General features: G+C 38.4%; 2 protein-coding genes across 4 annotated transcripts in view; one reads left to right on the top strand and one right to left on the bottom strand.

Moving 5' to 3' along the window:
• dpr3 (defective proboscis extension response 3) overlaps nt 1–26,211 on the top strand; it is an 89,036-nt gene that overhangs the window by 2,948 nt on the left and 59,877 nt on the right. For 2 of the 3 annotated variants that reach the window (XM_086832636.1, XM_086832637.1), the window contains exon 2: nt 3,134–3,985. In XM_086832636.1, the coding sequence (XP_086688762.1) occupies nt 3,517–3,985 (469 nt within the window). In that variant the 5' untranslated portion in view covers nt 3,134–3,516. Of the gene's footprint in view, nt 1–3,128; nt 3,986–26,211 lie in introns of all 3 variants that reach the window. The other variant, XM_086832635.1, reaches the window with a different exon arrangement.
• Nucleotides 24,446–26,039, bottom strand: LOC110182251 (RNA polymerase II-associated factor 1 homolog). Its single transcript, XM_020950270.2, has 3 exons — nt 25,864–26,039; nt 24,913–25,798; nt 24,446–24,846 (listed from the first exon to the last, which is right to left on the bottom strand). Exons 1-3 carry the CDS (start codon nt 25,908–25,910, stop codon nt 24,814–24,816), a joined length of 966 nt encoding a protein of 321 aa, XP_020805929.2. The 5' UTR covers nt 25,911–26,039; the 3' UTR covers nt 24,446–24,813.

Below are 26,211 nucleotides of genomic sequence, written 5' to 3' on the forward strand. Positions count from 1 at the left end.
ACGAATTTAAGCCCAAGGAAGAAGAACTTTCTGACAGAATTTGGGTAAAATTTTCGACTCTAATGGAGTGTGAACAGAGGACACACACACAGCTTAAAGCGTACAGTTCTCGCTCACCTAATCACATTGAAAGCTTAACGCCCGCCCAAGGACATATCCTGAATAATGAACACCATTGTCGGTGGTTTTGGTGGCAGTTTCAGCTCGGTTACACGGCTACGCTTCCAGTTCCAGTGGCTACTTTTTGGCTAGTTGGCTAATGACCGTGGCTGCCCAAAGAGGAGCATCAATAATTCAGGACCAACTTTGAATGCGCTTTGAGCGCATTACATTTAATCAGAATTCATACAGGACTTAGTGCCACATCTGTGTGTGGGTGTGTGGGTCTGTGTGTGTTACAGGATGTCTGTGTGATTGTTTATGCTAATAATTCATAAACACGCGCCTGTGAAAAGCCCACACGCAAACATAGGCACCAGATGAAATCTTGCAGAATAAGGCTTATTGACAGACATCCTTGGGCTAGGTCCTTTGCTTTTTGCTTCATGTCTTCTTGTCCCTGACCCCCAGCATCTCATATGCTCTTCATGTCCTAACATCCCATTGGATCTTTTGGCCAAGCCGCTTAGCCATGGACATGCACTGAGGGAAATAGCATTGGTAGACAATTTTTTTTATTAATATCAATATCTAGCAACTTGAGGCATTTTCGAGATCCTTTCGCTCAGTGTCCTTACCAGGACTTAGACGGCAGCAGAAGCAAAGCTCATAGGTGGTCTGCAAAAGGCTTCCCAAGCTGTTGGCCCGCACTTTGTGGTCTGTGCTGGCATGCTAGGATAATAAAATGTTTGCCAGGACTCGCGTAGCTCATGCTCCTTCTCCTATTCCTAGTCCTTTACCAATGCCGCTGATGCTGCGGCTCCATATGTGCCACGGAATATTCCGGCTGCATCTGCTGCCGCAGGGCAAAGAAGCAAGCGATATTGTAGAGGCAGGAGGAAAACAGGTTTTAATCTTTATGAAGCATATTTCATATCGCTTTTGGAACGCTTTTTTATGACTGCCAGGACGGGTCTTCTTTTCGACATTATTAAAGGGCATTTTATTGATTGGTTCGCCGGGGTTTCCTGTGGGAAATGCGCAGGCAGGAGAGCAGGTGGAACGCTTGATTAAAGTTGATTTTACGTGCGGTGGTTTATTTCGTTCTCCCCCCCCCCCACAAAAAAAAAAAAAACAGCAAAAGATTCGTTTTTTGGGTTCGAGTTCGGGTTCACAGAAGCGTTATTTTTTGTTGTTCGGTTAAAGTTTTTCTTTGTCATTCAAAAGGTTGTGCATCCTTTTAGTGTTCGATTTATCACAGAGGATTTTACATTTTTCTTTTAAAAAATTATTTTAAACAAATCTCTTTATCAAAAGAAAATCTTTTGCCGAGATTTTAAAATATTATTCTTAGGTAAAAGTCTTTTCATTGAAGTCTGTTTTTTAATTTCCTTGAATTTTAATTTATTCGGAGTACTATTCTAATTTAAAAGCAGATGAAGTAATTATTTTCTTTTGAAAATGAAATGATTACCTTGGCTTTTAATCAACTAAATAGCAAAGTTGCTAGTAATGAAAGTTTTCTTTGAAAAACTCACATAATTTGTACTATTCGTTATATAGTTTTAAACACAACTTTTCTTTTACCTTTTAAGCCCTATCTAGAATATTTCCACCCAATTCCACTCCGTTTAGTTTCCCATTAATCCTGGTGATTCCCCTTCAAACACTCGCCATAACAATTACACTAACCAACACACACAAACACACACACTTGGCGGCTAATCAGCAGGATCTCCAGGGTCACTTCCTGTCCGCTTCTTAGTTCCTACAACTATTTATTTATTGTTCGGTTCAAGTGCAAGGCAATAAATCTGTGGCCAACTTTTCTGTGTGTTGAATTTCATTTTCTCTATCATTAATTACGACGGTTTGTTTAAAGGACGAAAGCACGGGCACGGGCGCGGTCTTGGGAGACCGCAGAAGCCACCACTCGATAATAAATCATTTACCTTGCAGCCGAATAAAAGTAAAAGTATACCGGAGCAAACAGGGTCAGTTGGAAAATAAGCCAAGGAGTCTGCTCTTTGCTTTGTTTATTTTGTGTGCCAATTTTTTGCACTGTGGTTTTTGCCCAGGCGAATGGCAACTGATAAGGATTAAGGGATAACAAAACAATGCATTGCAGGCAAGGACAGCAGGTCAGGGCGTTGCTGGGAAACAAAACTGCAACCTCAATGGCATACCCTTCGCCGTCGGCCCACGCGGCGTATACGTAACAGAAAACGGGCCACGAATGCAATTAAATTAGACTAACAGCAAATGGCCAAGGGAGATGGCCAGAGAGATCTCCCGTGGGGCCAGGGACTTAGCAATGGCCACGTAAACTGATGTGCAAAAAGGAAGCAGGCAAAAGACACACCGACAGACAGACAGACACACCCAGAGCGGAATCGACTGTCGAAGGGTGGGGCAGCGGTCCTTTTGGTCCTGCCGCCCACTGTGTGTGAAGTGGAGCGAAGTGCAGGGAAAGTGGCAGCTAAAATGGCAAAACTGAAAGGTTGAAACTTTGCCACTCAGAGTCGGGGAAAAGCGAAAGTGTTGACGCCGTTGAGCAACAGGCAGGAGTTCTAAAAAAAACCCAAAATACCCATTAACGATAGAGGGATTTTGGGCTTTACAATGTAGTTCCTAAAAAGTGGGTCAACTATTTGCATTGAACTTTTGTAGTTTCTTACTACCTCGAGGTAGTCTTCAGTTCGAAGGATTCCAACGAGCTTAGCATTCTCTGGCCTTACTTTCAACTCAAACATGTTGATGCTGCAGGGTCTGACCAGTCGACACCTGTGATAGATACTTTCATTGCTGCAACAAGCAAGTGGAAACAAATGTATCCATTAAAATGCAAAGGATACTGGACTAGAGACGAGTCTTTCGAACTTTAAGCCAGACACAGGATCCTTTAAATCTCTGCCATTTCAGAAAACTTACTCCTCTCTCTCTCTCTCAGTCTCAGATAGTAAAAAACATTTTGCTGCGGGGTTTGCACCTGAAAGTGATTGCTTCATTGCTTATTTCTTCCTGTCCAGTGAAGCTAGAGCAAAAAGGTAAACCGAAGGCGAGCTGAGATAAAGGTGAAACCGGGAGCACAGCAGCCACGGCCAACAGCAACAGTCTTAATGTTGCTTTTGTGCTTAGCACAAATATTTCATTGACGGCTAGCCAACAGCAAAAAGTAAAAGTTTAAGTAAGCATAAAACAGAAAATAATAGCAGTAAAGGCAAATGGCGCATTATGCTGCCAAAGTCGGTGCAGAGGCATCAGAAATAGCAGCAGCACCACCAACAATATTAGCAGCAGCAGCAACATCTACAGCAACGGCAGCAACATCAGCACTTAAATGCAGCAACAAGAAAAATCAGCTGAAAACTGGCAAATAAAACTCAACGACAGGCAAAAACTATTAAATCTCGCTGGATGCCTGCGGCAATAGTTATTGTTAAGCAACACAAGCAGCAGCAGCAGGAGCAGCAGGAGCAGCGGGAGGAGCGGGAGGAGCGGGAGGAGCAACAGCAACATCGGCAACAGGAGCGGGAACAAATTTGCAATATAAATTTATGCGGATTTTTGCGTCGCAGCGGCGCCGACGACGACGCCGACGTCATCGAATCGCGTAGTCCAGGCCCCGCTGCTGCCACAATAGCATCAGCAGCAGCAGCAGCAACAAGCTGTAGATGTAGCAGCAGTAGCAGTAGCAGCAGTAGCAGTAGCAGCAGCAGCAGGAGGGGATTCCCAGCAGCAACAACAAAGGCAGCGACAGCGGCAACAACGCGAGCAGTTATTATAATAATGGCGTTAGTTGTTAGCATAATACAGCAACAGCAACAAAGCGACCGACAGCAGCAGCAGCAGCAACAACAATCGCCACTTTGGCCATTCTATAACGGTAAGTGCTCTCTCGCTCTTACGCTCAGATCTGGCACACATTTGGCCTTTGACCCGGTCAGTTTTGTAAGCCATTAGTTGGTGGAAAAGCCATTAAAAAAAGCCAGGAGAAATTATAGAAAAATACATCAATTTCTTAGTTTAATGGGAAAACATTTTTAAATTAAATTGTCTTAATATGGTATGAATATTTTTAAGAGAAAAACAACTACAAATTTAAAACAATCAAGCGGAGACATTTTTATTATTATTCCATTACAAATAATTATTATTTTTAATGTACATTTATGGGTAGCTGTAAAATATGAAATAGTACATTATAGTACATTATATTATCAATAATATCAGTAATGGTAAATTATTACAAAACTATACTTATAAAGAGCCTACAATCTTACAGATTTATCACTATAAATGATTCTTAAAGAATCTTTTTGTGTGCTTCACAACTGATTTACTCTTAAAATGGTTTCTTTTTTATTATATTATAAAATTTATTTAAAAGATTACTAAAGTAAATGGCACTGCCCCAAAATGTATGCTACAAAATATGATACAGGGGAAAAGGGTATCTACAAAAATTCTTTCCTTTCCTTTGGCCACAGTTTTGATTGATTGAAAATCCCTAGTTTCTTTCGTGTTCATATTTTCTGGAAAGAGGATATCAGACTCTGTAGTATCAAAGGACATCACTGGTCCTGCTCGAAACTTTTCTCTCTGTTTGCCTACTTCAACTTTTTGCCTCTGGTTTTATGGCTGCACGGAAGCGAGAGCACTGGCGAAAGGGAAGGAAAAAGCGCGAAAAGTGGGAGATTGTTGCATTTCATACTTTTAGCTGCTGCCATAATATTTCAGAGCAATGCAAATTATGTTTACGTGCGTGGAAAATAGCTAAAATGGCCCTCGTCCAGCCACCACCCGCCCGTGCCAGCTTTTTTTTGCTAAAAGTATGCTTTTAATAGTTCAAATTGCATTTAATGCATTATACACAAATTGCTCACAACGGGAGCAGCAGCAGCAACAGCAGCAGCAGCAACGCGCCACATCTGCTGCAACTGCCACAGCAATAACATCGAGGGCAACATCAGCAACATGAGCAATTCATTTATTTCGCTTTCGTGCTGAGCAATTTGTTAATAATTAATTTTCAAGCGTTAAAATTCCCGGAACAGTGATGATGGGCTTAAAAATACTTTTCAGGGCTTTATGAGGTAAAATTGTCCTTTAACAAGTGATTTTCTATACATAGCTGGCAGAGTATAAATTATTTTTGTTGTCAAGTGACGACCATGGTCAGCATTAATTGTAAACACTTTGATAATGAATTGTTTTGTTACTGGTTTTGGTCAAGTGTTTAATAAATATTTCACATATTCTTGCTCTAGAATTTTAGTGCAAGTAAAGCATTAAAAAAATTAATATAATTAGAGGGTAATACAAACATAAGAGTTTAAAAATGTCGAAACAATGTTGAGAGTCAGGAAATGTAAAATTTATTTCACCTGTTAAAGGTATTTTATTTTAATGAGTTTTTTTTTCTTTTATATAAAGTTTTTAAAGTTTAGAAAACCCCATAAACTACACAATATGTTAATCTTGTGACCTTAACCATTTACCATTAATTTGTAGTTTTGTCGACTATATAAAGTGCTCAAAATCAATGGAAACAATTGAAATGCTTTCAAATTAAATTTAATGGAAGTTACTGGTTATATTGAACAATAATTAATTCGTAATCAATATTACTTGAGAGTTCTTGGGTGTGGAAATTTCCACAATTTCTCATTCGGAGAAATATTTGACAGTTCACCCCTCAATGTGTTTATCTTCTTGAGTGATGGAAACTGATTGCCTTCAGCTTCTGGGAAATACGGATATTCATTGCATTTGCTTGAACGTGTCAAACGAAATTGAATTCCGGACACATTTCTAGCCGGCTTTAGCTTCCTATTCTGGTTCCTCAGCATTGTGCCTGTGGTTATGAGCTTTCTCTATTTTCCTTCTCGACCCCGGTCAATATTTAATATTTACACGAACGTTTTCCGGTTGCTGGCAGGAGCAGGAGCAGCCTGGTTTCGTCTGCAAGCTCTTCCAATTGGTTTGTTCTTCCCATGTTGGCATAATTATCTTGTGCATCATCATCGCCGGAAAACTACTTAAATGCGTGCGAGTTTGCTAGGAGCGTGCCCTGGTCTCATGCACTGAAACCTTATGAAATAATTTATAGAAAATACATCAAGCCTCTGTATCAATCAAGGCTCACTTATAAGTTAATTTTTCTCATCTCAAATTTACAATTTCCTCTTGATTTCTTTCACTGTATGCTGGCATTTCCACTGGCATCAACCGAATGCAGTTGTCTGCGTTCTGCGGCTACTGATTTATGGCCTGGCTCATTGTCTAGTTCTGGCCTGGCCCAAAAGGCCCCCCGCTCCGCTCCTCCGATGGGTCTGCGGTTATACCGCAATAATCTTGTTTTATTAGTCTCCAGCGTAATTTTTCTCCAGTTATTTCTTTCCGGGCTTCGGGTTTGGTTTTGGTTTGGCCTTTTGTTTTTCTTGCGTTTTCCTTCCCCTTCTTTTTTTCCGTTCGATTTTCTTTGTGCGGTTACTTTCCCCAGCGGTTTGAAGCCGCAGGGGGATTCCCCATTGGCTGCGACTCGTTTTATTTCCTATTCGTCGAACGGTGAGCGCATGTTTTATTTGTGCTCCGTCTTTTCTCATAAATAATTCATTAATATTTTTCAATTGATTTATCCCACATTTTTGGCCAAGAGCCACCTATATCCTTTGTCCATCGCCTCGTGGCTCATCGAATTTGTCAATGGCGAAACGAGTTTCCTTTCAATCCACAATCCCCGAGCTTTATGCCGCGGGATTGAGGATATCCTTGGGAGTAGCAATGGCAAATGGCGAACAGCAAGTGGGACATTAGACAAGTTTGTTTGTTTATCTGCGCGCCTGTCGGGGATTTAAGCAAGCCGCTTAAAGTTGGCCAAGTTTTGCCCTTTTTTGGGCTGGCAACTTGAGCCGAGGAAAGCGGGTGAAAAGTTCTCAAATATTGGGTTGAACTTGTGGCCACGCGGACTTTTCATGTTGCGCTTGATCTTTAGTGGTTAAGTTTTCCCTTTACAAGGACTCATTATACCCTTTACTAATCGAGGGTTCGAGGGTATATTGAAGTCGGTCAGAGAAGGAAATACTTCACTAGGAAATTAAAGAGTTTGCATGCTCTTAAATTACTTTAAAATTACCTTGCTGCGAGATAAAACGATTTAAATAACAAAGGAGTTTCTGGTATACCATGGTCCTGTTAAAGTTTTAAGGAAAAGAGGTTTATCTTTGAGTAAGAATATTTAATTTTTCAATGGTTAATCTATCTAAAAATGCCTGACAATCTTTAACATTTGAGAACTCTTATACCATAGTCGTAACCCCCGACCTTTGTGCCTCATCTCCTTATTTTTAGGCTCTGGCATGCATCCCATAAATACATTTGTTTAATGACCGAAAAGGTCCGGTCAGCAAATGACCAAGCAGCGTTAACAAATCTTCAGAAATTGTTGCTCACAAAGTGCCTGGCTAAATTTTCAACTAATTAATGAAATTTATGTCGGTCAACTTTTCAAGACAACACCAACACCACCACCGGCGGGCAAAAAGAAGACGGCGGTGCGGGGAAAAACGAGGCCATCGTGGCAGCTAATTAAATGCAATTAGAGCGTCCTTGTGCCAGGGGGTTAGTTCAGTGTATGGTGTACGGGAAATGCTTTAGGGAAAATGGACCTTAGATAGTATAGTTATGCGCCTCCAAAGTTTGCCCATAAGAAGTTTGTTTGCTTCTGATGCCAGCGGAATTTGCGAAATTTATAAATCAATATAAAACGTTTCTGCAGTTCTGCGGGTCTCTGCAATACTCCCATTTGACTTTTGTGGACGAAAGGAAAACGGGGGCATCGAGTTGTTAAACTTGATTAGAACATAAATTCGCTATGCTTTTACTTTGGGTCTTCTTCGATATCGAAGAGTAATAGAAGTGGGCTTCTACTTCTATTCAATTAGTTTGGAATTGTTGGGTTTATCGGTTGTACATAGTAGAAATTTATAGTTACCGTTTTCGATTTAGTTCATTAGTGCATGTCAAGCAGTTAGCTAAATGCGTTCAAGGGGATATTGATTGACGAGTGTTCTAAATTGCTTTTGAAGATTGAAACTCATAGGAATATGGGTTTGACTAAGGAATTCCTTAAACCTTAAAGGGTTCATTGAATTGAAAGAGATTACCTTAATTGAAGTCTCTTTAAGTCAAGTTAAAGTTACTTACAAGAATGAGTCTTTTCCAGTTTCGTTTGTAAATTAAATTTATTTCTTAAATGCAATCGAGGAATGTGGTATTTTCAGGTACACCACTACTTTTACTCAACCAATTCTTAATACTACCTATATAGTATATAAAATATAGGGAGAATTAAAACCTTTTGTGACTTTAACGAAGCTATTAATTTAAATTTACCTGAGCTTTAATAATAACAACAATAAAATAAATTCCTTGTAACTAATAAGCACCTTCACATGAAACGTGTTCAGTATTTTCCATTCATTTAATGTTGGAATTAAATTTAATTGCATTCATTTCATAGAGTAAACATAGAATAATTACCCAGTTATTTGAGTAAACTTCCTGCCCCTCTAATTTGGAGATTTACTTTCAGCTCGACTTTGTTTCCCTATTTCGGTTACCACCTCTGGAAAAGCTTGTGCACTTTTCCGACCTTGCTTGGCAATCTGCTAATATTGATATTAATATTAATATTAATTTAAATTTACCTGAGCTTTAATAATAATAACAATAAAATATATTCCTTGTAACTAATAAGCACCTTCACATGAAAAGTGTTCAGTATTTCCCATCCATTTAATGTTGGAATTAAATTTAATTCCATTAATTTCATAGAGTAAACATACAATAATTACCCAGTTATTTGAGTAAACTTCCTGCCCCTCTAATTTGGAGATTTACTTTCAGCTCGACTTTGTTTCCCTATTTCGGTTACCACCTCTGGAAAAGCTTGTGCACTTTTCCGACCTTGCTTGGCAATCTGCTAATATTGATATTAATATTAATATTAATTTAAATTTACCTGAGCTTTAATAATAATAACAATAAAATAAATTCCTTATAACTAATAAGCACCTTCACATGAAACGTGTTCAGTATTTTCCATTCATTTAATGTTGGAATTAAATTTAATTCCATTCATTTCATAGAGTAAACATAGAATAATTACCCAGTTATTTGAGTAAACTTCCTGCCCCTCTAATTTGGAGATTTACTTTCAGCTCGACTTTGTTTCCCTATTTCGGCTACCACCTCTGGAAATCTGTGCACTCTTCCGACCTTGCTTGGCAATCTGCTAATATTGAGGTACTAGTTCAAGGTTTCCCTCATGCTTTCCTCTTTTAATTTTTTTGGGAAGGGGAAATGGGTATGAGTTCGTTCCACAGGCACTTCAACTTGCCACGTTGTTAATTCGGTGGCTGCGTTGGCTGCAAATACATCTCAGAAATTCACCTAATTAACACGTTCTAAAAACATTCCTGCAACAGGGCGACAAGTGTACCTTTTTGCTTTTATTTTAGTTTGGTGTCCTTGCTGGCTGTTGGCAACTTGATGCCATGAAATTAATTTAGAGCCATGTGCAGCCAAAAGTTGCCTGTTCTAGGATGTATGAGCCATCCAGCCAGCCAGCGAGTGTGAGCAACTTTTGCCATCGACAAGAACTTAATTATGTAAAGCATGAAATAAAAACAAAATGAAAACAACAGCCAGGTGGGCTGCTGTAGATTTATGTGTGACTAACGTGGAGGGGAAGCCCTCGAAAAAGCTGGCATGAATTTTTCAAAACAAGCACAGATACATATTTCGTATGAGCGGGAAATACAATATTGGATACAAGTGCATCCTGCGAGGCGGCGAGCTGCACATCCTGCCGCACATCCCGACGCATCCTGGCCGCATCCTGGCGGCAAACCAGAACCCAAAGCTAAACGGCGACCATTACCGCGAACGTCGAGTAGGAAACAACGTGGGCGAGGGGTGAAATTAGGTCAATTGCGTATACGACGCGTTGTGAATCCAGCATCCTGTCTGTGTGCGAGTCCTGTGACCAGGACACTGGCGTGTTGTTCATTTTTGCTTTAGTTTTTTCTTTTTTTTGTTTGCCTGTCGCATCTTCCCTTTGCGGGCTGTCAGCATAAAGCCCACATTTGTGGTCAAGTTACTAGAGCCACTAATGACTGGGGAATCTATGGTATTGGTTTCCCTTTAGATATTAATTGTAAGTAAGTAAAATAATATTTTTCCCAGAGCTATGAAAATGCAAAATCCGCAAAGTATCTTTAATTCGTTTGAGTGCACATGGTAAACAAACTCACGAAAGATAGGTTTCTCTATAATTTGAAGAACCCCAAACTCAGAGTCATATGTAAATAACTTGTGGCAACTTTTCAAAGAATCCATTACATTTGCGATAATAAAATGTAACAAAGCAAAAGGCTTTCTTTCCCTTCCATGAAAACTTGTCAGTTTATGGAAAATATTTTGTGCTTGTGTGAATTTAGCTTTGAAAATGGAAGAACTATCCCTCAAAATTTGCATACGTTGGGAATGAACTTACATTTGAATATAAATTTTTTGGGTATACAGCTGAATACATATTTGTTAAATATTCATTGTGTTATGATAGTAAGTAATAATTAAATCAACCCAAAGGCAACTACTATTTGCTCCTCAGCTGTGCTGAAATATATTGTGTGGATAAATTCCCATATATAAGTAAGTATATGTCGCGTTCAGCGACAAAGGAACCAAGCGATAAATTAAAGCGAAACTCGCTCCCAAAACTTGTTGGCCAAAACTTGCGCATATAATTTAAGCGCATACACTAACTGAAAGAGCAAGGGATCTTAACTTGGCCAACTTACTTAGGGAACACAGCACACACACGCACTCGCACACAGAAAAAGTAAACTTTGGCCTGCTTAAAACTACAAGAAAAATTAAATTTGGCCAGAGGAGGAACTGAAACTGAAATGAACCAGGCCGACTCCGAGTCAGACACAACTGGTGAATGGCAAACGGCGAAGGGAAAATGGTAGCTGTGGGGCATCGGGAGCTGGGAAATGGAAAATGCCGAAGGAGGAGGGCCCAGCGAAAACTCCGCTAATAATGTGAAACTTTATTAATTTGCTCCGCAGTGCAGCTGCTGGCAGGAAGAAGAAAGCGCCGCTGAATTTACAGCTTGCTAATTTGGTTAATTTGGTTTTCTAGTAATTTTCCCCCATCGGTCGGCCCGGCTGGCGCTGCTGTGCAATTTTCACTTTTCCTTTTCCCCCAATTCTGCGGCCATTTGCATTCCACTTATTCTCCATTTTCCCACTCGACTCTCCTCGTATCTGCCTCGCATATTTTTGCAGTCTGCGATGCATTCCATTAATTAAATTGCAATTTCTAGCTACATTTTTTCCAGCAGCGCGAGTTTTTCTCATGTTAATTTTCGGACTCAGTCGGGTGCTGGGATTTCTCTGCATTTTTTTCTCCATGCTTTTCCATCACACAGAGTTTTTTATATTTTCTCTATATATTTATATATATTTTTTGTCTTGTTATTTTAGTTTTTTTCGGAGTTTTTTTAAGAGTAAGCCGTAATCCCCATTTTTTGCCTGGCACTCTTCCTTTGACTTTACTAATAAAATATTGCTTTGGCAGGAACGCTTCACTCGTTAAAGCTTCTAATCTGTATCTGTGGCAAATATGTATATTTTCTAACCAATTAAACGTGAACTGAGCTAGTGCCATGGCGAAAGATATATTTCCATTGAACGCCATCGGTTGTCAGCGAAATCAAAGACAATTCCTCTTGACAACAGTGCGTATGAGTGCTGGCTTTCCACCTCTCGATTTGCCGCTCTGCGTTTTCCTGGACCTTGTTTAAATTGTACCGCAATCGTTGCCGTTTGTGGCCAAAATACATGACAGCCAATTAGCAAACGATTTGTTTGACTTCTGGGCATATATTTATACACATATATGGATGGGAACGTAAGGGCGGAGAAGGCTTTTAACCAAGCGAAGGAAAGGAAAACCTTTCAGGCCAGAAATGCCACATTTCCGCCATCGATTTCGCCTTCGCTTTCAACGATTTCCTCCGCTTTCCTCCCTTTCCCAGCTGCGTGTATATTTTTTTCCCCCGTGAAGAAAACGGAACTGATGTGAAGACTCCCCGAGAGCGAACATTAAGGTTTAAGCAACCTTGTAACCGTAACATAAATATGACGCAAAAACCAACAAATGCCGGGTACACTAAGAGAAAATATTCCTCTAAGTTCCATGAGCTAAAATCTAATTATAAGTTGTATGTATTTTGTAAGAATTATATAAAGTTTCCTCAAAGTAGAGAGGACAGTGTTTTCGGGTTTTTATAGTACAGAAAATTATTATAATTTATTTTTAAATGTGTACCAAGCACACACACGAGGTGCACACACACATTTTGACAGAGAACATGCCACAAAAGTCATTCAACCACAAAAGTTTTTGGCAACAGCGGCACCAACTGCGGAATTAGTTGTGCAAGTAGGAAAATTCTCACATCAGCTGCAGTGGAAAAGCGCATAAAAGCGACCAAAAAGGCTTCTGGATCTATAATGCGACCACCTAGATATCTAACTTTGGTTTTACATTTAAATTTGTGCAAATTTAATTACTTGAAAATTGAATAAGCAAGGATTTAATGTAAAAATATAAACTGCTTTGCTGTAATTTTATTTAGCACAAGGTGTTCTTAGTTTCTTGTTCCGAGAGATACTGAATATTACTCATACGCATTAATAAAATTATAAACTAATATCAGAACCTATTTAGATACCATTTTGGTAAACTTAAAAAGGTTTTCTTAATCCTTGAAACCCCCTCCTAAGTCAGCTGTTTTTCCTATTTTCCTTTTGCGCACAGCAGACAATAATAATTTGCATTTTGCTGTTGTTGCCATGCGGCTGGCCCCAATGCCTCCGCAGAGGACTCAGGTGCGAGTCCTGCTGCAGCAACATCTGAGCCAAAAAACAGCAGCAACATTGGTAGCAACAGCAGCAACAGCAGCACCAGATGCCGCATTAATTGCGCCCGGCCAGGCACAGGCGACAGCACATCATTTGTGTCAGCATTTTGTGGGCTAAGACGGGGGGGAAAAAAAGAAAGGAAAAGCGGCCCACAGCCACCGGGCACAGCTAAACAGGCTAAATACAAATGCTACAAACACACACAACCTCACACACAGCACACATTTTGCATTGCGGCAATAAAATAAATTGCAGACAAAAAATATAAAAAAAAGGCAAGCCCAACCCAAGGAAAATAAGGAATGAAAACATATGTTAGCCGGCAAAGCGCACACATATGAAAAAGGGAAAACTATTTGCCGGGGAAATGCTGAAACGGGAAATACGTTTTGCAGTAAAGGTTTCACAAATTATGTTTCTGTCTCTGTGTGTGTGGAAAATGTGGAACGGGGGTTTTTTTTGGTCCGCAGAGGGGGGTCTTGATTTGATATTTATCAGCGTTTTTAGTGCGACAAACAGAGTTATATTTAGATGGAGGGGAGAGAGAAAAATAAAAGGAATGCGGAGCTATCACATTTAAATGCTAAGGATGGCATTCAGGATGTGGGGTTTTGATTGTTCGAAGATGATGAAGTCATCAGCAGCATTAACATTCAAATGATTGATTGAGGAAATCTATTATGGAGACAGCTCAAATTGAAAAAAAATGTTTGGTATCTTTTGGTATGTTTATTTAATTGTAGTATTGGACAGATTACAATTTTAGAGATGAGAAAAATTATGTTTTTTAAGTTTTTCAGATACATTTTGATAGCTTGGGAATGACTCCATCACTGTGCTGCAAACTAACCTTCCAAAAGAAAGGAAACTAACTTTGGGAAGCTGTTTATCTACCCTTGAAGTTGGCAATTAAAATTTAACAAAACTAAGCTTAAAATATTCGCTTTCTTTGATATTCATCTATATTTTTATATGAGACATTTTTCAACAAATCGAAGTTTAGAAAACTCATAACTAAGCCAAAAATGCATAAATTTCAATTCTGATAGCTTTTCTATGCTAGTTTTTATAGAGATTAACAATCTGCATACTTATTTTTTATAATTTTAAAATTCAATTTTTTGTTAAATTTTGACAATTTATAAATAAAATTATAAAATTTTCAATTTTCGAATAAATTCTAAAAATTTATTTTTCGACCGGACATGGCTAGGACGACTGGGCTGTTGATGCTGATCAAGAATATATATGGTTTATAGGGTCGGAAATGACTCCTTCACTTAGTTTTAAGCTTCTGACTAAAATTATGAGAACATTCCCTTGCAAGGTTATAATAAGTACGTTTTAGTCACCTCAGTTAGTAAAATCTCATATTTATGCTTGTAAATAACCATTATGATCTTAGATATTACTTTTTCCCCTCTAAGCATGCCAAAGTCTTTATCCCTCGATGATCTCTCCCCCTTATGGAGTCACCTTCTAATGCTGATTATGAATCAACAACTTGGCTGGCTCCAGGATGTCTTTCCTTTTGGCACCTGCCCCCATTTTTATATTCCCCCAACTATGGGCATAAAAAGCAATGCAAATATAGACACATTTATATATATATATGTATATAGTACACCATATAGAGCAAACAAGTGCAGCAGCAGATGCTTTCTTTAGGTTTTCCAGTTGAGTCTGGGTCTGGGTATGCCTCTGTTGCTTTTCTATTTATTTTTAGCTGCTGCGCTGTGCTTAATATAAATAAAAATAAATGTAATACGCATGCAACTGAAAATCGTTATAGTGCCCGGCTGTTGGCTTTCTCTTTGACTTTACACTGAGAGAAAAAGAATGGGAGTTATTTTATAAATTTTAAAGTAATTAACTGTTTTTGTATTTATTTAAAAATGAATCAAAACAGTTTGCTTATTGAATTTTCTTTGTAAATATAGGAAAGCAGTTCATTATTCGTTTCCAGTTTTATAAAGTTTATACTTATACTATATTTTTAAAAATATATTACATCAAAGCATCTGAAACTTTTTCATCATAGTCTTTATGAACAATTTTCCGTGTATATTACTGTCGTTTTTCTCGGCTTTTCCGGCGGCTAGCTTTGCCTCTTCTTGATCGTCTCGTTGTCGTCGTTTTTCGTGCATTTTAAGGCAAAATGGAATTGCTTTTGGTCGTCTGCGGGCGAGTGTGTGTGTGGGGTGTGTGTATGAGTGCGTGCATGCATGTGTGTTTGTGCAAGGACTTTTGTGGTTGGCCAAAAAAGAATTTTTGCCTGCGTTTTGCTTTGCTTAACCCAAAAGTGCAATGTTTGCAAGGAGTCGCACTCAGCACTCACCACTCTCCCCTCATGTGTGTGTCAGTCAAACAGACATTGTAGCTCATCTGGTTGTTGTTCCGCTCGCTGCATATCCGTCTTTTAGTTTTTTCTTCTTTTGTTTGTGGCGCAAGGACATTGAAATGCCTGCGGCTGTCTGTGGCACACACACACGCACACACAACACATAAATTTGCTTAAAGATTGACCAAATAGGAGGATCTGATGATGCAGAATGCAAAGTCCTATGGAGACGGAGACACAGACGAAGCAAATAGACTAAGGTCAGAGCCAGGATAATTTGGGTACGAGATGGAAAATCCATAGCACACACTTCGGGGCAGACTCTGTCTGGGTTCGTCTGGCTGATTGTTTGCAAATGAACTTTAAGCCACTTGCCCTCCAGCCGCACCACGCCACGCCACGCCATGCCACGCCCTCACCATTCTATTCATTTCAATTTTCTTAGGCACTCGGCTTCCTCCTTGCCGGAATTTCTTTGTCCTTTTATTAACACATTTTCCCTGGAATTGGCGTAGCGGACTTTTTATGACCCCGGCCAAAGGGTTTTACAATTTGCCCAACAGCTCAGAAGAACACAGAAGGCACAACATTAGATCTGATTAGATTGCACTGCATGCCGGCTGTCCAATTTGAACAAGAAAATTGTTTGCCAGCACCGGCAGAAAAATTGGAGCATAAATATAATCAATTCAAAATAAATTGGGTATTTAAAATATGGTTAAAAAGTACTCTTAAAATGCAATCATTAAAAATGTATCTAAACATTTGAGACATAATTATTTCAGGCTAGTTATAGAACATTAAAAGAATAGTTCTAACAATTAATTTATTTATTCCGTTAGGCATTGAATTTCTTTACAACGATATATATGTATATTTTTCTAAGTGCATGTTTACGCACTGCGCTTTGTACATTTCGCTAATCTAAACCTTAGGGGGTCAGGAATTTTCCGTAGAAATGCTTTTCTAAAAGTAGATTTCGCTGCGTGCGACAGTTGCGTGGGATTACCCCTTGTGAGAGCTTCAAACAGCACAATTTGCAGTCTCTTATTTCTGTCGTTTGGTTGCTAATCGCTGGTCTGTTGTCAAGTTATTTTGATAGTTAATATAACTCTGTATTATCCCATCTTTTTATCAGTCCTTAAGCTGCATATACAGACTAATTTATTGAAAAAATATGTAATGCTTTTCGCAATCAGAAAGAGCCATAGGATAAATTTAATGAGAAGGTATTCCTTTGTTAAAAGTTAATTGTTCTTCATTAATTTGAAAATAGTATCTGTAATTTCATAATTAATTAAATTTAATATATCATACAAGTTTTACAATTAAATATTACTATTAATTGGCTTAAGCGAGAGGAATTTAAACAGCAAAAAAGACACTCATTGAGTGATTTTATTAACAAAACAATTTTCACCAATTAAAAGGGACTTATTTAATGTGGTGCAGAACAAAAAAGTAAACTTATTTCGTGAAGCCAAAGTTTATATACACTTTCAGTTTGAAAAAGAACTAAAAGATCGTATCGCTATTGATCATAACTGAGCTTAAAATAATCACTTTTATTTTATATATTTTTATTGATATTTTTATATGACAATTTTTCCAACACATAAAGATTTAAATCCCATAACTCAGCCAAAAAGTATTAATTTCAATTCGGAAACCTTTCCTATGCCAGTTTTTATTAGGTTAATAGATCTGCATACTCGATTTAAAATTTTAGAAAATTAAAATTTTTGCCAATTTTTGACAATTTTCACGATGTAACCCTATATCATTTTTTGACATAGGCATTTTTTTGGGTAGATCGATTCAGCTCTTTATTCTCATCAATATTATATATTATTTATTGGGTAGAAAACGACTCCTTCACTTAGTTTTAAGCTTCTGACTAAAATTAAAATACCCTTAGAAAGACATACAATTAATAAACAACTAATGCACGGGGATTAACCATTTGATTTCCAACGCATTAAAATTACTTCGAAATATATATTTTAGATATTTTTTTGATATATAGAATTTAAGGCACTTAAAATAATTTTCTTTTAAAGTCTCCCTGCAAAATGTTGCTCCTTTAAAACAATTCCCAAGCAATTTGAGCTGCGAGGCACAAGAAACATTTAGAACGTGTATTTCAAGTTTCCGCCAGACTTCCTTATTTTCCTTTTTTCCAAACCAAACCCTGACCTCTTCCTTTGTTTTCCTTGGAGGAAAATTTGCCGTGGCTGACCATCTGTTTGCATTTGTATCTAAATAGTTTGGCTAAAAGTTTTAATTTGTTTGATACAAAACCGTTGTTGGCTGGCCTTTAGTGCGAAACCAAATAACAAACCCGTTCCGTTGCGATAGTTTAATGATTCATGATTGGAAAGTTAAGTTTATGCAGCTCATGATTTGTGCCGGGAGTTTCAAATAATTTATTACACGCCTGACAGAGCTCATCGAGAGGGTGGGGGTATAAGGATAAGAAGGATTGCAAAAGTTTGCACAAAGTTGTGCTTAGAAAAATAATAAAATGCTGTAGAAGATAATTAATAAATTGTGAAACCAAGGATAAATCGATAAGTTATTGCTGGTTGGTAAAATGTATTTGACTAAGCTTTATTTTTGCTCACTCAGCGAGAAATAACTCGACAATTCATCGTTTTCTTGTATTATTTTTGCATGCAAAAGGGCCGCTTTAAAAGGAGTCTTTAAAGAAAAATAAATATCCAGAGACGTTTCCAATTTGTTTCTCAAGTTGGCCAGTAGGTCCTTGGGATCCTTGGCTGCTTGACTCCTTGGCCCCAATCCCATCTCCCACCCCGACCATTGATTACCTGGCATTTGCCAGGCCACATCAATCAATCGAGGCGGCAAAGTTTTATGCAACTTTCTGGTCCGTTGCGGTGTCTAACCAAGCCAATTAATTTGTGGTTTACATGCCATTCCGCCCGTCAATAAATAAATCCTCCCTGTCCGCACTCCGCCCCACACCTCCGGCCAATTCAATAGCAGTAGCCCATAAATAATGGATATCAACATTGCAAATTTTTAGCCCAAAATAAAAAGAAACTCAATCGGCTGCAGGGCAAAACATTTTGCGTAACAAAATATGCCTTCCTTCGTTTCTTTGTTTCCCTAATTGTGCGGGCTGCAGTGTACGCATTGAATCGAATTATTTTGCTGACTTGTGGCGAAAACAACAAAATGCAGCCACAATAAATGGCACAAACTTTTGATCAAGGCATTTTTTCGGTTTAATTAACTGTTTTGTTCATGCGTCAGTGTGGGGTGATTGAGGGAAGGAGAATGAAATGAATTTGAATGGAATTTCAATGGAAATCAGAGCTATTTTCATTTAAATGTATCAAAACAGGTTCTTAGAGGTGTGAGTAATGTGTATATTAGAGAAGTAATCTGCTATACATATTTAAGCTATCGTTAAGAATCACATGTAGTTCGAACGGATCTGTGATGGATCATTAGACTTTCCTTTGATCAATTCTTAAACTTAAATTGGGAATGAGGGGAAGATTAAGATTTGATCTACCCGGAATACATATATGTAGTTTAGGTTTTTAGAGCTATAAAAAAGTCAATTATCCAATGATTCCCAAAAGTCAAATACATTCCGATTTGCAATCAGCATCTTAATCAATAAAGAATAAACAGTGGAAATAAAATGTTGACAAAATATTCACAGTGTTGCATTTTTCTCTATTTTCAACGATCGTTTAAATGACAGCTATATGATATAGCAATGGGATTTTCATAAAATTTTACACAAAATTATAGATAAATAAGTATTGGCTATATATCAAATTTAATGAAAATCTGTTGAAAACTGGAAAAGTTATAAACTTTTTCTTTAAATCGTCCTATCGTTCCTATGTCAGCTATATATATGTATATATATAGTCCACCGATTCGCCAAGCTACTATTTATATACAAGTAAAATTGTATAGAAGAATAACTCCATAGTTGCATAGCTTGATCTTATATTCGTTCCAAAACAAATCTCGCACATCTGTACATATGATTCTCAACTCGTTCTACCATCCCCGGAACGAAGTGACTGCTACCGGCCAAGTCTCAGAAATGTATTGTGTTACAAAAGTTGCAAGTCATTGTTTATTAGTGTTCAAAGTTAGTAACTGATCATAAATACATACATACATACTGGTCATAGATACTTGCTGTTCAGAGTTACTATCTGCTTATAGGTAATTACTGATCATAGTTAATTAGTGGTCATAGATACTTACTGTTCAGAGTTACTTACTGCTCAAACTTAATTTCTAATTATAGGTTCTTGCTAATCATAGTTCAATAAATCGTTCGGTTGTTCCTATGGCAGCTATATATACATATGTATATACATATATATAGTCCATCAATTAGGCATGCTCCGATTCATAAGTATATAGAAAAATAACAACATAGTTTCATTCAAATAGCTTAGTCTTAAATTTGTTCCAAAACAAATATTGCACATCTGTGCATATGATTCCCAACTGGTTTAAACATCTCCGGAACGAAGTGACTGCTGCCGGCCTAGTCTCAGAAATGTATTGTGTTACAAAAGTTGCAAGTCATTGTTTATTAGTGTTCAAAATAATCAGCTGATCATACATACTTACTATGACCAGATACTTACGGATCATAGTTACTCACTGATCATAGATACTTACTGTTCAGAGTAACTTAATGTGCATAGAAACTACTGATCATAGTTAATTACTGGTCATAGTTAATTACTGAGCATAGTTCTACAAATCATCCGATTGTTCCTATGGCAGCTATATATGTATATGTATGTATATATGGAGTCCACGGATTCGCTATGCTCCGACTTATATACTAGTAAAATTATATAGACGAATAACTCCATAGTTTCATTCAAATAGCTTGCTTAACTCTCGCACATCTATGCATATGATTCCCAAGTAGTTCTAACATCCCCGGAACGAAGTGAGTTCTGCCGGCCTAGTCTCAGACGTGTGTTGTGTTACAAAAGTTGCAAGTCATTGTTTATTAGTGTTCAAAGTTAGTAACTGATCATAAATACCTACATAGGTACTGCCTAAGAAAGAAGATAATTTATACAAACACATTTAAACAAAACTCTTTTTATCTCAATTAAAATTTTTATTTAAGGTGTAAAGGTACAATTCATTTATTTCAAAACATTACCGTCTTATCCACCATTTTCCTAAGTGCAGCAAATAACCTGGGAGTACCATTTTTGTGCTGATTATGAGTTTTGAGCTGGGACTAAGAGGCTCATTAGGGGGTCGGATTGGCGGGGGATGGAAGTCGAGTGGTGATACTTTAATTTTTTTTCCTAGAGACTGCCTCCTCGCTGTCCCCAGATCCTTGGATCCTTGGCCGTTTAATGCAGTCCAGAGAGCACTCGAGTAGTGGAGGAAAATGCTCGAGGGGTACGAGTGGGAAAAGTTGCAGTTGACACCATCTTAGGAAATTAGTTTCTTTTTCTACCATTTTTGACTTGACATCGTTTTGGCCGCTGCGCTGGCACTTGAGGGTCGCTTCCTTCTTGTCCTTCCTCGTCCTGGTCCTCGTCCTCGTCCTTTGTGTCCGTTTCACACGGCCCGCTGTGTAATGTGAATATTCGTGCGGACAGCGTCAACAAAGGGCGATGTCGCAACATAAATCCTGGCGCAATTCCTGCCTGTTTTTATATATATGTATGTGTGTGTGTGTGCTAAGCGTTTTTGTTTAACTTTTCACTTGACCCCCGAAATGGCCAACTTCAGCTGTCTTGCCTTGAATTTATGCCTCTGCTGTTTTTTCTTGGCCATCTGCTAGGAATTTCGAGAAATGTTTCAGGTGAATATGCTTACTTGTTGTCTCGGAATTTTCCTTTTATTCCAAGAAAGGTTAATCATTTTTAACGAATTTATTAGAGAATTTCATTTATGGAAATTGCTAATGAATTTTTATTATAATTTTTGATGCTTCCACAAAAACTTAACAGAAATGATAAAATTCTTAAATATAAGAAGAGGGAAATTATTTTTCTTAAACACAAACTCGGATGATTTCATTTGGGAATATTTTTTCACAAATGTAGTGCAAATCCAGACCACAAACATCCAGATATATACGTTATATAGATCATGAATCTTTTTTATTGCAAATTAAGGATTAGCCAGTGGAAAAGTGCCATCTCCTTGGAATTTGCGTTTTATGTTTATGGGGTCAGAGCCAGAGCCGGCTGATGGCCAATAAGTATTGAAAACCGAGAACGGCTTTGACCTTTTGCTGTGCTGCCATAATTCTTGGCCCCCAATCCCCGCTCTTTGTTTAGACGGGCGTGGTCGGTCCTTCGGTTGGGCTTTGGAAAAATATATATATACAATCTGACGCATATATGTATGTATGTTATAGTACATGGGCCATCAGCCTGAGAGTCGGCAAACAAATCTGTTTAATTAAGGCGAAAGTCCACTCTGGCCAAGACAAACTCGTGCCATGCCCTGCCCGATCCTTCTGCCGCATATCCTTCCACATCCTTGCCTCTCCTTATCTCGCTCTTTGGCTCCGTGTGAGTGATGAGGTGTTGGTTAGCCTTTGGGCCAGGCAAATTGCTTGGTCAGTTCTTTGAGGCCGGCAAACACACTCACTTCCACACACACACTCTCTCATACACATATCCTGGAGCCCACAGAAGAGTTCATTTCAGTCAAGGATGTGCCAGGGTGCGGGTGTCGGTGTGGGAAACGGGATAAGGGATAAGGGATATAGCAGAGGAGATGGCTAGGTGCCAGAGCGATAATTTGTTGCCAGCCAGTCGCAACCTCTCGTAACTTAGGTGCTGCCAAAAAAACAGAAGCTCAATTTATAAATGAAATCGTTTCGTTGCCTCTCTTCCTTAAAACACACACAAGAAAAAAGTGCATCAAAAATGAATTAAATAGGTCTTGTCTAGGCTAAGGAAAAAACCATGGCTCATACTGTGGAAATGGAAAGGTTTTCTTAGCTTTAAAGAGATTTCAAGTGAAGTATTTGCTTTGAATATTATTGTTTCTTTGAAAATGGGTAAAAATATAGACATGATTATGAACAAATTATGTCCTACAAAATTACCTGTGTTATTTATTATAAAGTTATAGTTCGTAAAATAAAATTGTGACAATCATAGTCTGTCTTAAATTGTAATTCTAACTTTTATGTGAAAATAAAATAATAAAATACTTTCCCCCTTCTAATAACATAATTTATTCCCAGTGCACTTACCATTGTCCTTACTCGCAGCTCCCCATGGCTTCGGTTCCGCCTCTTTCAAGCGAGATTTGAATTTCTTTTTGTGTTACTTATCGCCTTGATAGATACACTTGGGTCCATTTGATTGCTTTGATGTATGGCCCAAAGAAATGGTAACCACCGAGATAGAGAGAGGGACAGAACTGAATAGAAATCGACGAAAGTGCGGAAAAGGTCGTCGGGGCGTCTTTGATTTGTTGCGGGCTCAATGCACTTGAATTTGTTTGCCTTTGAAGTTGCCACATTAGTTTCTGGCTGATTTGAAAGCCATACCAAATATCCTAATTTTTTTTATAGTCAGATTCCCCCTTTTTTGTTTTGGTTTGAAATGAACTCTCTTGCAGTTAAATTTCCCTGTCGCTGCGCAACAGTTTCGCAGGCCGCAGGAAATGCATTGGCTAATCTATTTAAGCCATCGAGCAGCGTGACGCTGCCCCTCTTCACCTTCCCCGCACCAGCTGCGGGGCCATTGGATGCCATCCTTAGTTGCTGGCCAACAAAATTGTGGCATTTTAGCCATCTCCCCCCAGCGACATCTGCTGCATGCGACATCACAGGACCTTCTGCGGCAGTGCTGACAGACAGCGGCTTCTCCAAGCAGGATATCGGGCAAATGGTGGAGTTGGGAAAATATCAACCATAATAAAACAATAGTAATTTTATGAAAATAATATTTTTTATTTGGTTGCTTAAATGTATAAAATATACAGCTAATGCTAGAATTGGTTTTATACTTACACAATTAATAGATTATATAAATCACTAAAAATAATATTATTCTGGGTAATTAGAAGTTACATTTTTAAGACTTACCCTCCTGAATAATTAATAACTAAAGTAATTACAGTTAATACTAAAAATAATATATATATAACGGACATTCTCCGTTGATATTTATGTATTTAATTTTTTGTGGCGAAATCCAAATTTGAAAACTTAACTAGGCCAAAAATTCAAATAATTCGATTCAGAAACCGTTCCTCTGCTAGTTTTTATTAGTGTAATAAATCTGCATACTCAATTTAAAAAAAAATTAATTTTTTTTTTAAATTTTTGACGATTAAACCCCTTATCATTTTTTGAAAAAATTGGAAAAATGTCGAATCTTTATTCTGATCAATAATATATATGATTTATAATTTCGGAAATGATTCCTTTACTAAGTTTTAAGCTTCCGACTAAAATTAAAATACCCTAAAGAAGGATATATCGCCAGCACTACTGCATTTGAGTAAAGTGGGGGGAATGGGCGGAGTTATCCTGCCAAATCGCTGCCACAACAAATTCCAAGCGTCTGGCCAAATGAAATAGGATTCCGCAGTGTACCACAGTGGCAGCAGGCAGCTCCATCGTACAAAATACAAAAAAAAAAGAAAAAAATAAAATTGGTTGCTGGGAGAAAACGTCATAAAAATTGTCTATTTCTCACATAGATTTTTATACAGAGACAGACAGCCAGGGCAAATATATAGTATAGTCCAATATGTATTTGTACTTTAGAATCGTCATGGTGGCTCTCTCCAGGATTGCCAAGAAGATGCTGCATCACTAAGGGTGTTGTGTGGCATCTTGACGAAGTCCAAGAGGTGCTGTGATGCAAGATGTCACTTGTTTAGGATGAGCCTGTTGCCTGGCAACGGATGTCCTGCTATCATGTCCTGTTCCTTTTCCCTTGACAGTCTAATAAAAATGCATTTCCATAATTAAAAAATTAACGCAGTGTAATTTAAGTTTTAATTCGAATTTTATTGAGTCTAATGAAGGACTTTAAATATATAACAAAATATTAAATTTCAAGTATATAATTATATAATATATCATTTTTAACTAATTAGCTTTGTTTTAAATTGTTTTTATAATTGTAAATCACTTCCACTTCTCACTAAATCCTTGTTTAAATATTTTTGCAGTAGGTTTAAGCTGTTCCTGTGAAAAAAAATCTTGAAATTCAGCAGAATTTCATATTGTTTGTGTTTGAGCTTTATTTTATCGTTTGGCAATTCCTGACCCCGTACAGAATTTCAATAATATGATCTCATGGATACCTGGATTCCGCCTCGATTTTGTTTGTGAGCCTGAAAATCAATTCCTGTTTATTTGGCTTTCTTTTCCACTCGCTTGACCTGCTGTGAAAGTATAGAATTGTTTTGGTGAATTTATTGGAATAAATTTATTAGTTTTGGTAGTCTTACCAGCAGACACTTGTTGACCATGGCCTGTGGACGTGGTCGCTCGCGTCGCAATTTGATGTATTTCTCAACGCTGACATAGTAGACGCCATCGGGTTTTTGTATGAGAATAATTCGATCGCCCTTGTCGGCTTTCTCAGTGGTTTTATCCTCCTTGTAGCGCTGCTCCGACAAGTAGATTTGTTCCCCGGTGACGGAAAGCTCCTCTTTAACATTGAAGTTGACGAAATAGTTGCCACAGTCCTTCATCAAACTCTTGGAATTTTCAGTGGGCGCATTATCGAACTGCATTTGCAGGAAACTATAATTCTGGAGATCGGTGTCAGGAAAAATGGGTAAAATGGACACCGGCCTGGCGTTGCTCCTTGGCTTGATGGGATGCCGGCCGAGAGGCTTCTTGGCCTCCTCGAAGGTCTGAGTAATCAACTCCTTCTGCTGCTCCAGGCTAACGGCCTGCAATTGTACTGGGGTCTCAGCAGCAGCCGGAGTACGAAAGGCTCCAATGCGAGGACGCGGCACATTTACCCGCTCCTTGGCAAACATTTGGGCGCACTCTTGGACGCGACTTGGCCGCTGCCTGGCATCGCCATAATGCAGAGCTTCTATATCCCCCAGCAAGGCTGCATCACGGGGATCTATTTTCTGCGCCTCCTTGCGGGTATTGTGGCGCTGCTGCTGCGGCTTGTCGTAAGCCGATTGATTCACCAAATCAATATCAAAGAGCAGATGCAGCCCCCTAAACTGATGATCGTACTGCGACTCCTGCATCGGGAAGGAGACGGGCTCCAGCGTGTAATCCAGAATATCCTTGCCGCAGGGCAGGAATTTGCAATCCAGCCCCAGCTCGGGCATCTCATTTTTGTAGACAATGGGACAGATGAACTGATTGCTGCGGGTTTTGCGGAAGGATGAGGATTTTGATGGGCGACTTCGTGATGAGTGTTTCCTACTTACTGCTTGTCATCCAGCTTTTTCGGTTTGTCCAACTCATTTGCTGCCATTATGGAAGAGCTGCTCTTGTCCTGTTTCGTCTATATATATTTTTTTCTTTCAGTTTTTCGCTCACTCGTTCCGATTGCTCGCAAAGTTTGTGATTTGTGATTTGTGCTTCGTCAGGCTTTCTGACAGGAGTTGCCATCGCTGTCAGTTCCGTCATTGAAACTAGATGGCACTCTAGTGTTGCAGAAGTCGAATCAACACTGTTGGCAACACTGCGGATTAAGAGGTGTAATTAGGGCAATTACTATTAAAAAATTAAATATAACATTAGTTACAAGATCTCCCATCTAATCCTAAAATCAA

The sequence above is a fragment of the Drosophila serrata genome, unplaced genomic scaffold (assembly GCF_035046125.1).
Source record: "Drosophila serrata isolate PLE 108 unplaced genomic scaffold, ASM3504612v1 contig_249, whole genome shotgun sequence".
NCBI classification, from domain to species: Eukaryota; Metazoa; Arthropoda; class Insecta; order Diptera; family Drosophilidae; genus Drosophila; species Drosophila serrata.

What these genes read in the sequence shown, in the direction of transcription:
- LOC110182251 (XM_020950270.2), bottom strand. Translation starts at nt 25,910, where the DNA reads ATGGCAGCAAATGAGTTGGACAAACCGAAAAAGCTGGATGACAAGCA. An exon ending in AAAAAGCTGGATGACAAGCA is followed by an intron (nt 25,799 to 25,863) that starts GTAAGTAGGAAA and finishes CAAAACCCGCAG; the next exon opens with CAATCAGTTCATCTGTCCCA. An exon ending in TGGTCAACAAGTGTCTGCTG is followed by an intron (nt 24,847 to 24,912) that starts GTAAGACTACCA and finishes ATACTTTCACAG; the next exon opens with CAGGTCAAGCGAGTGGAAAA.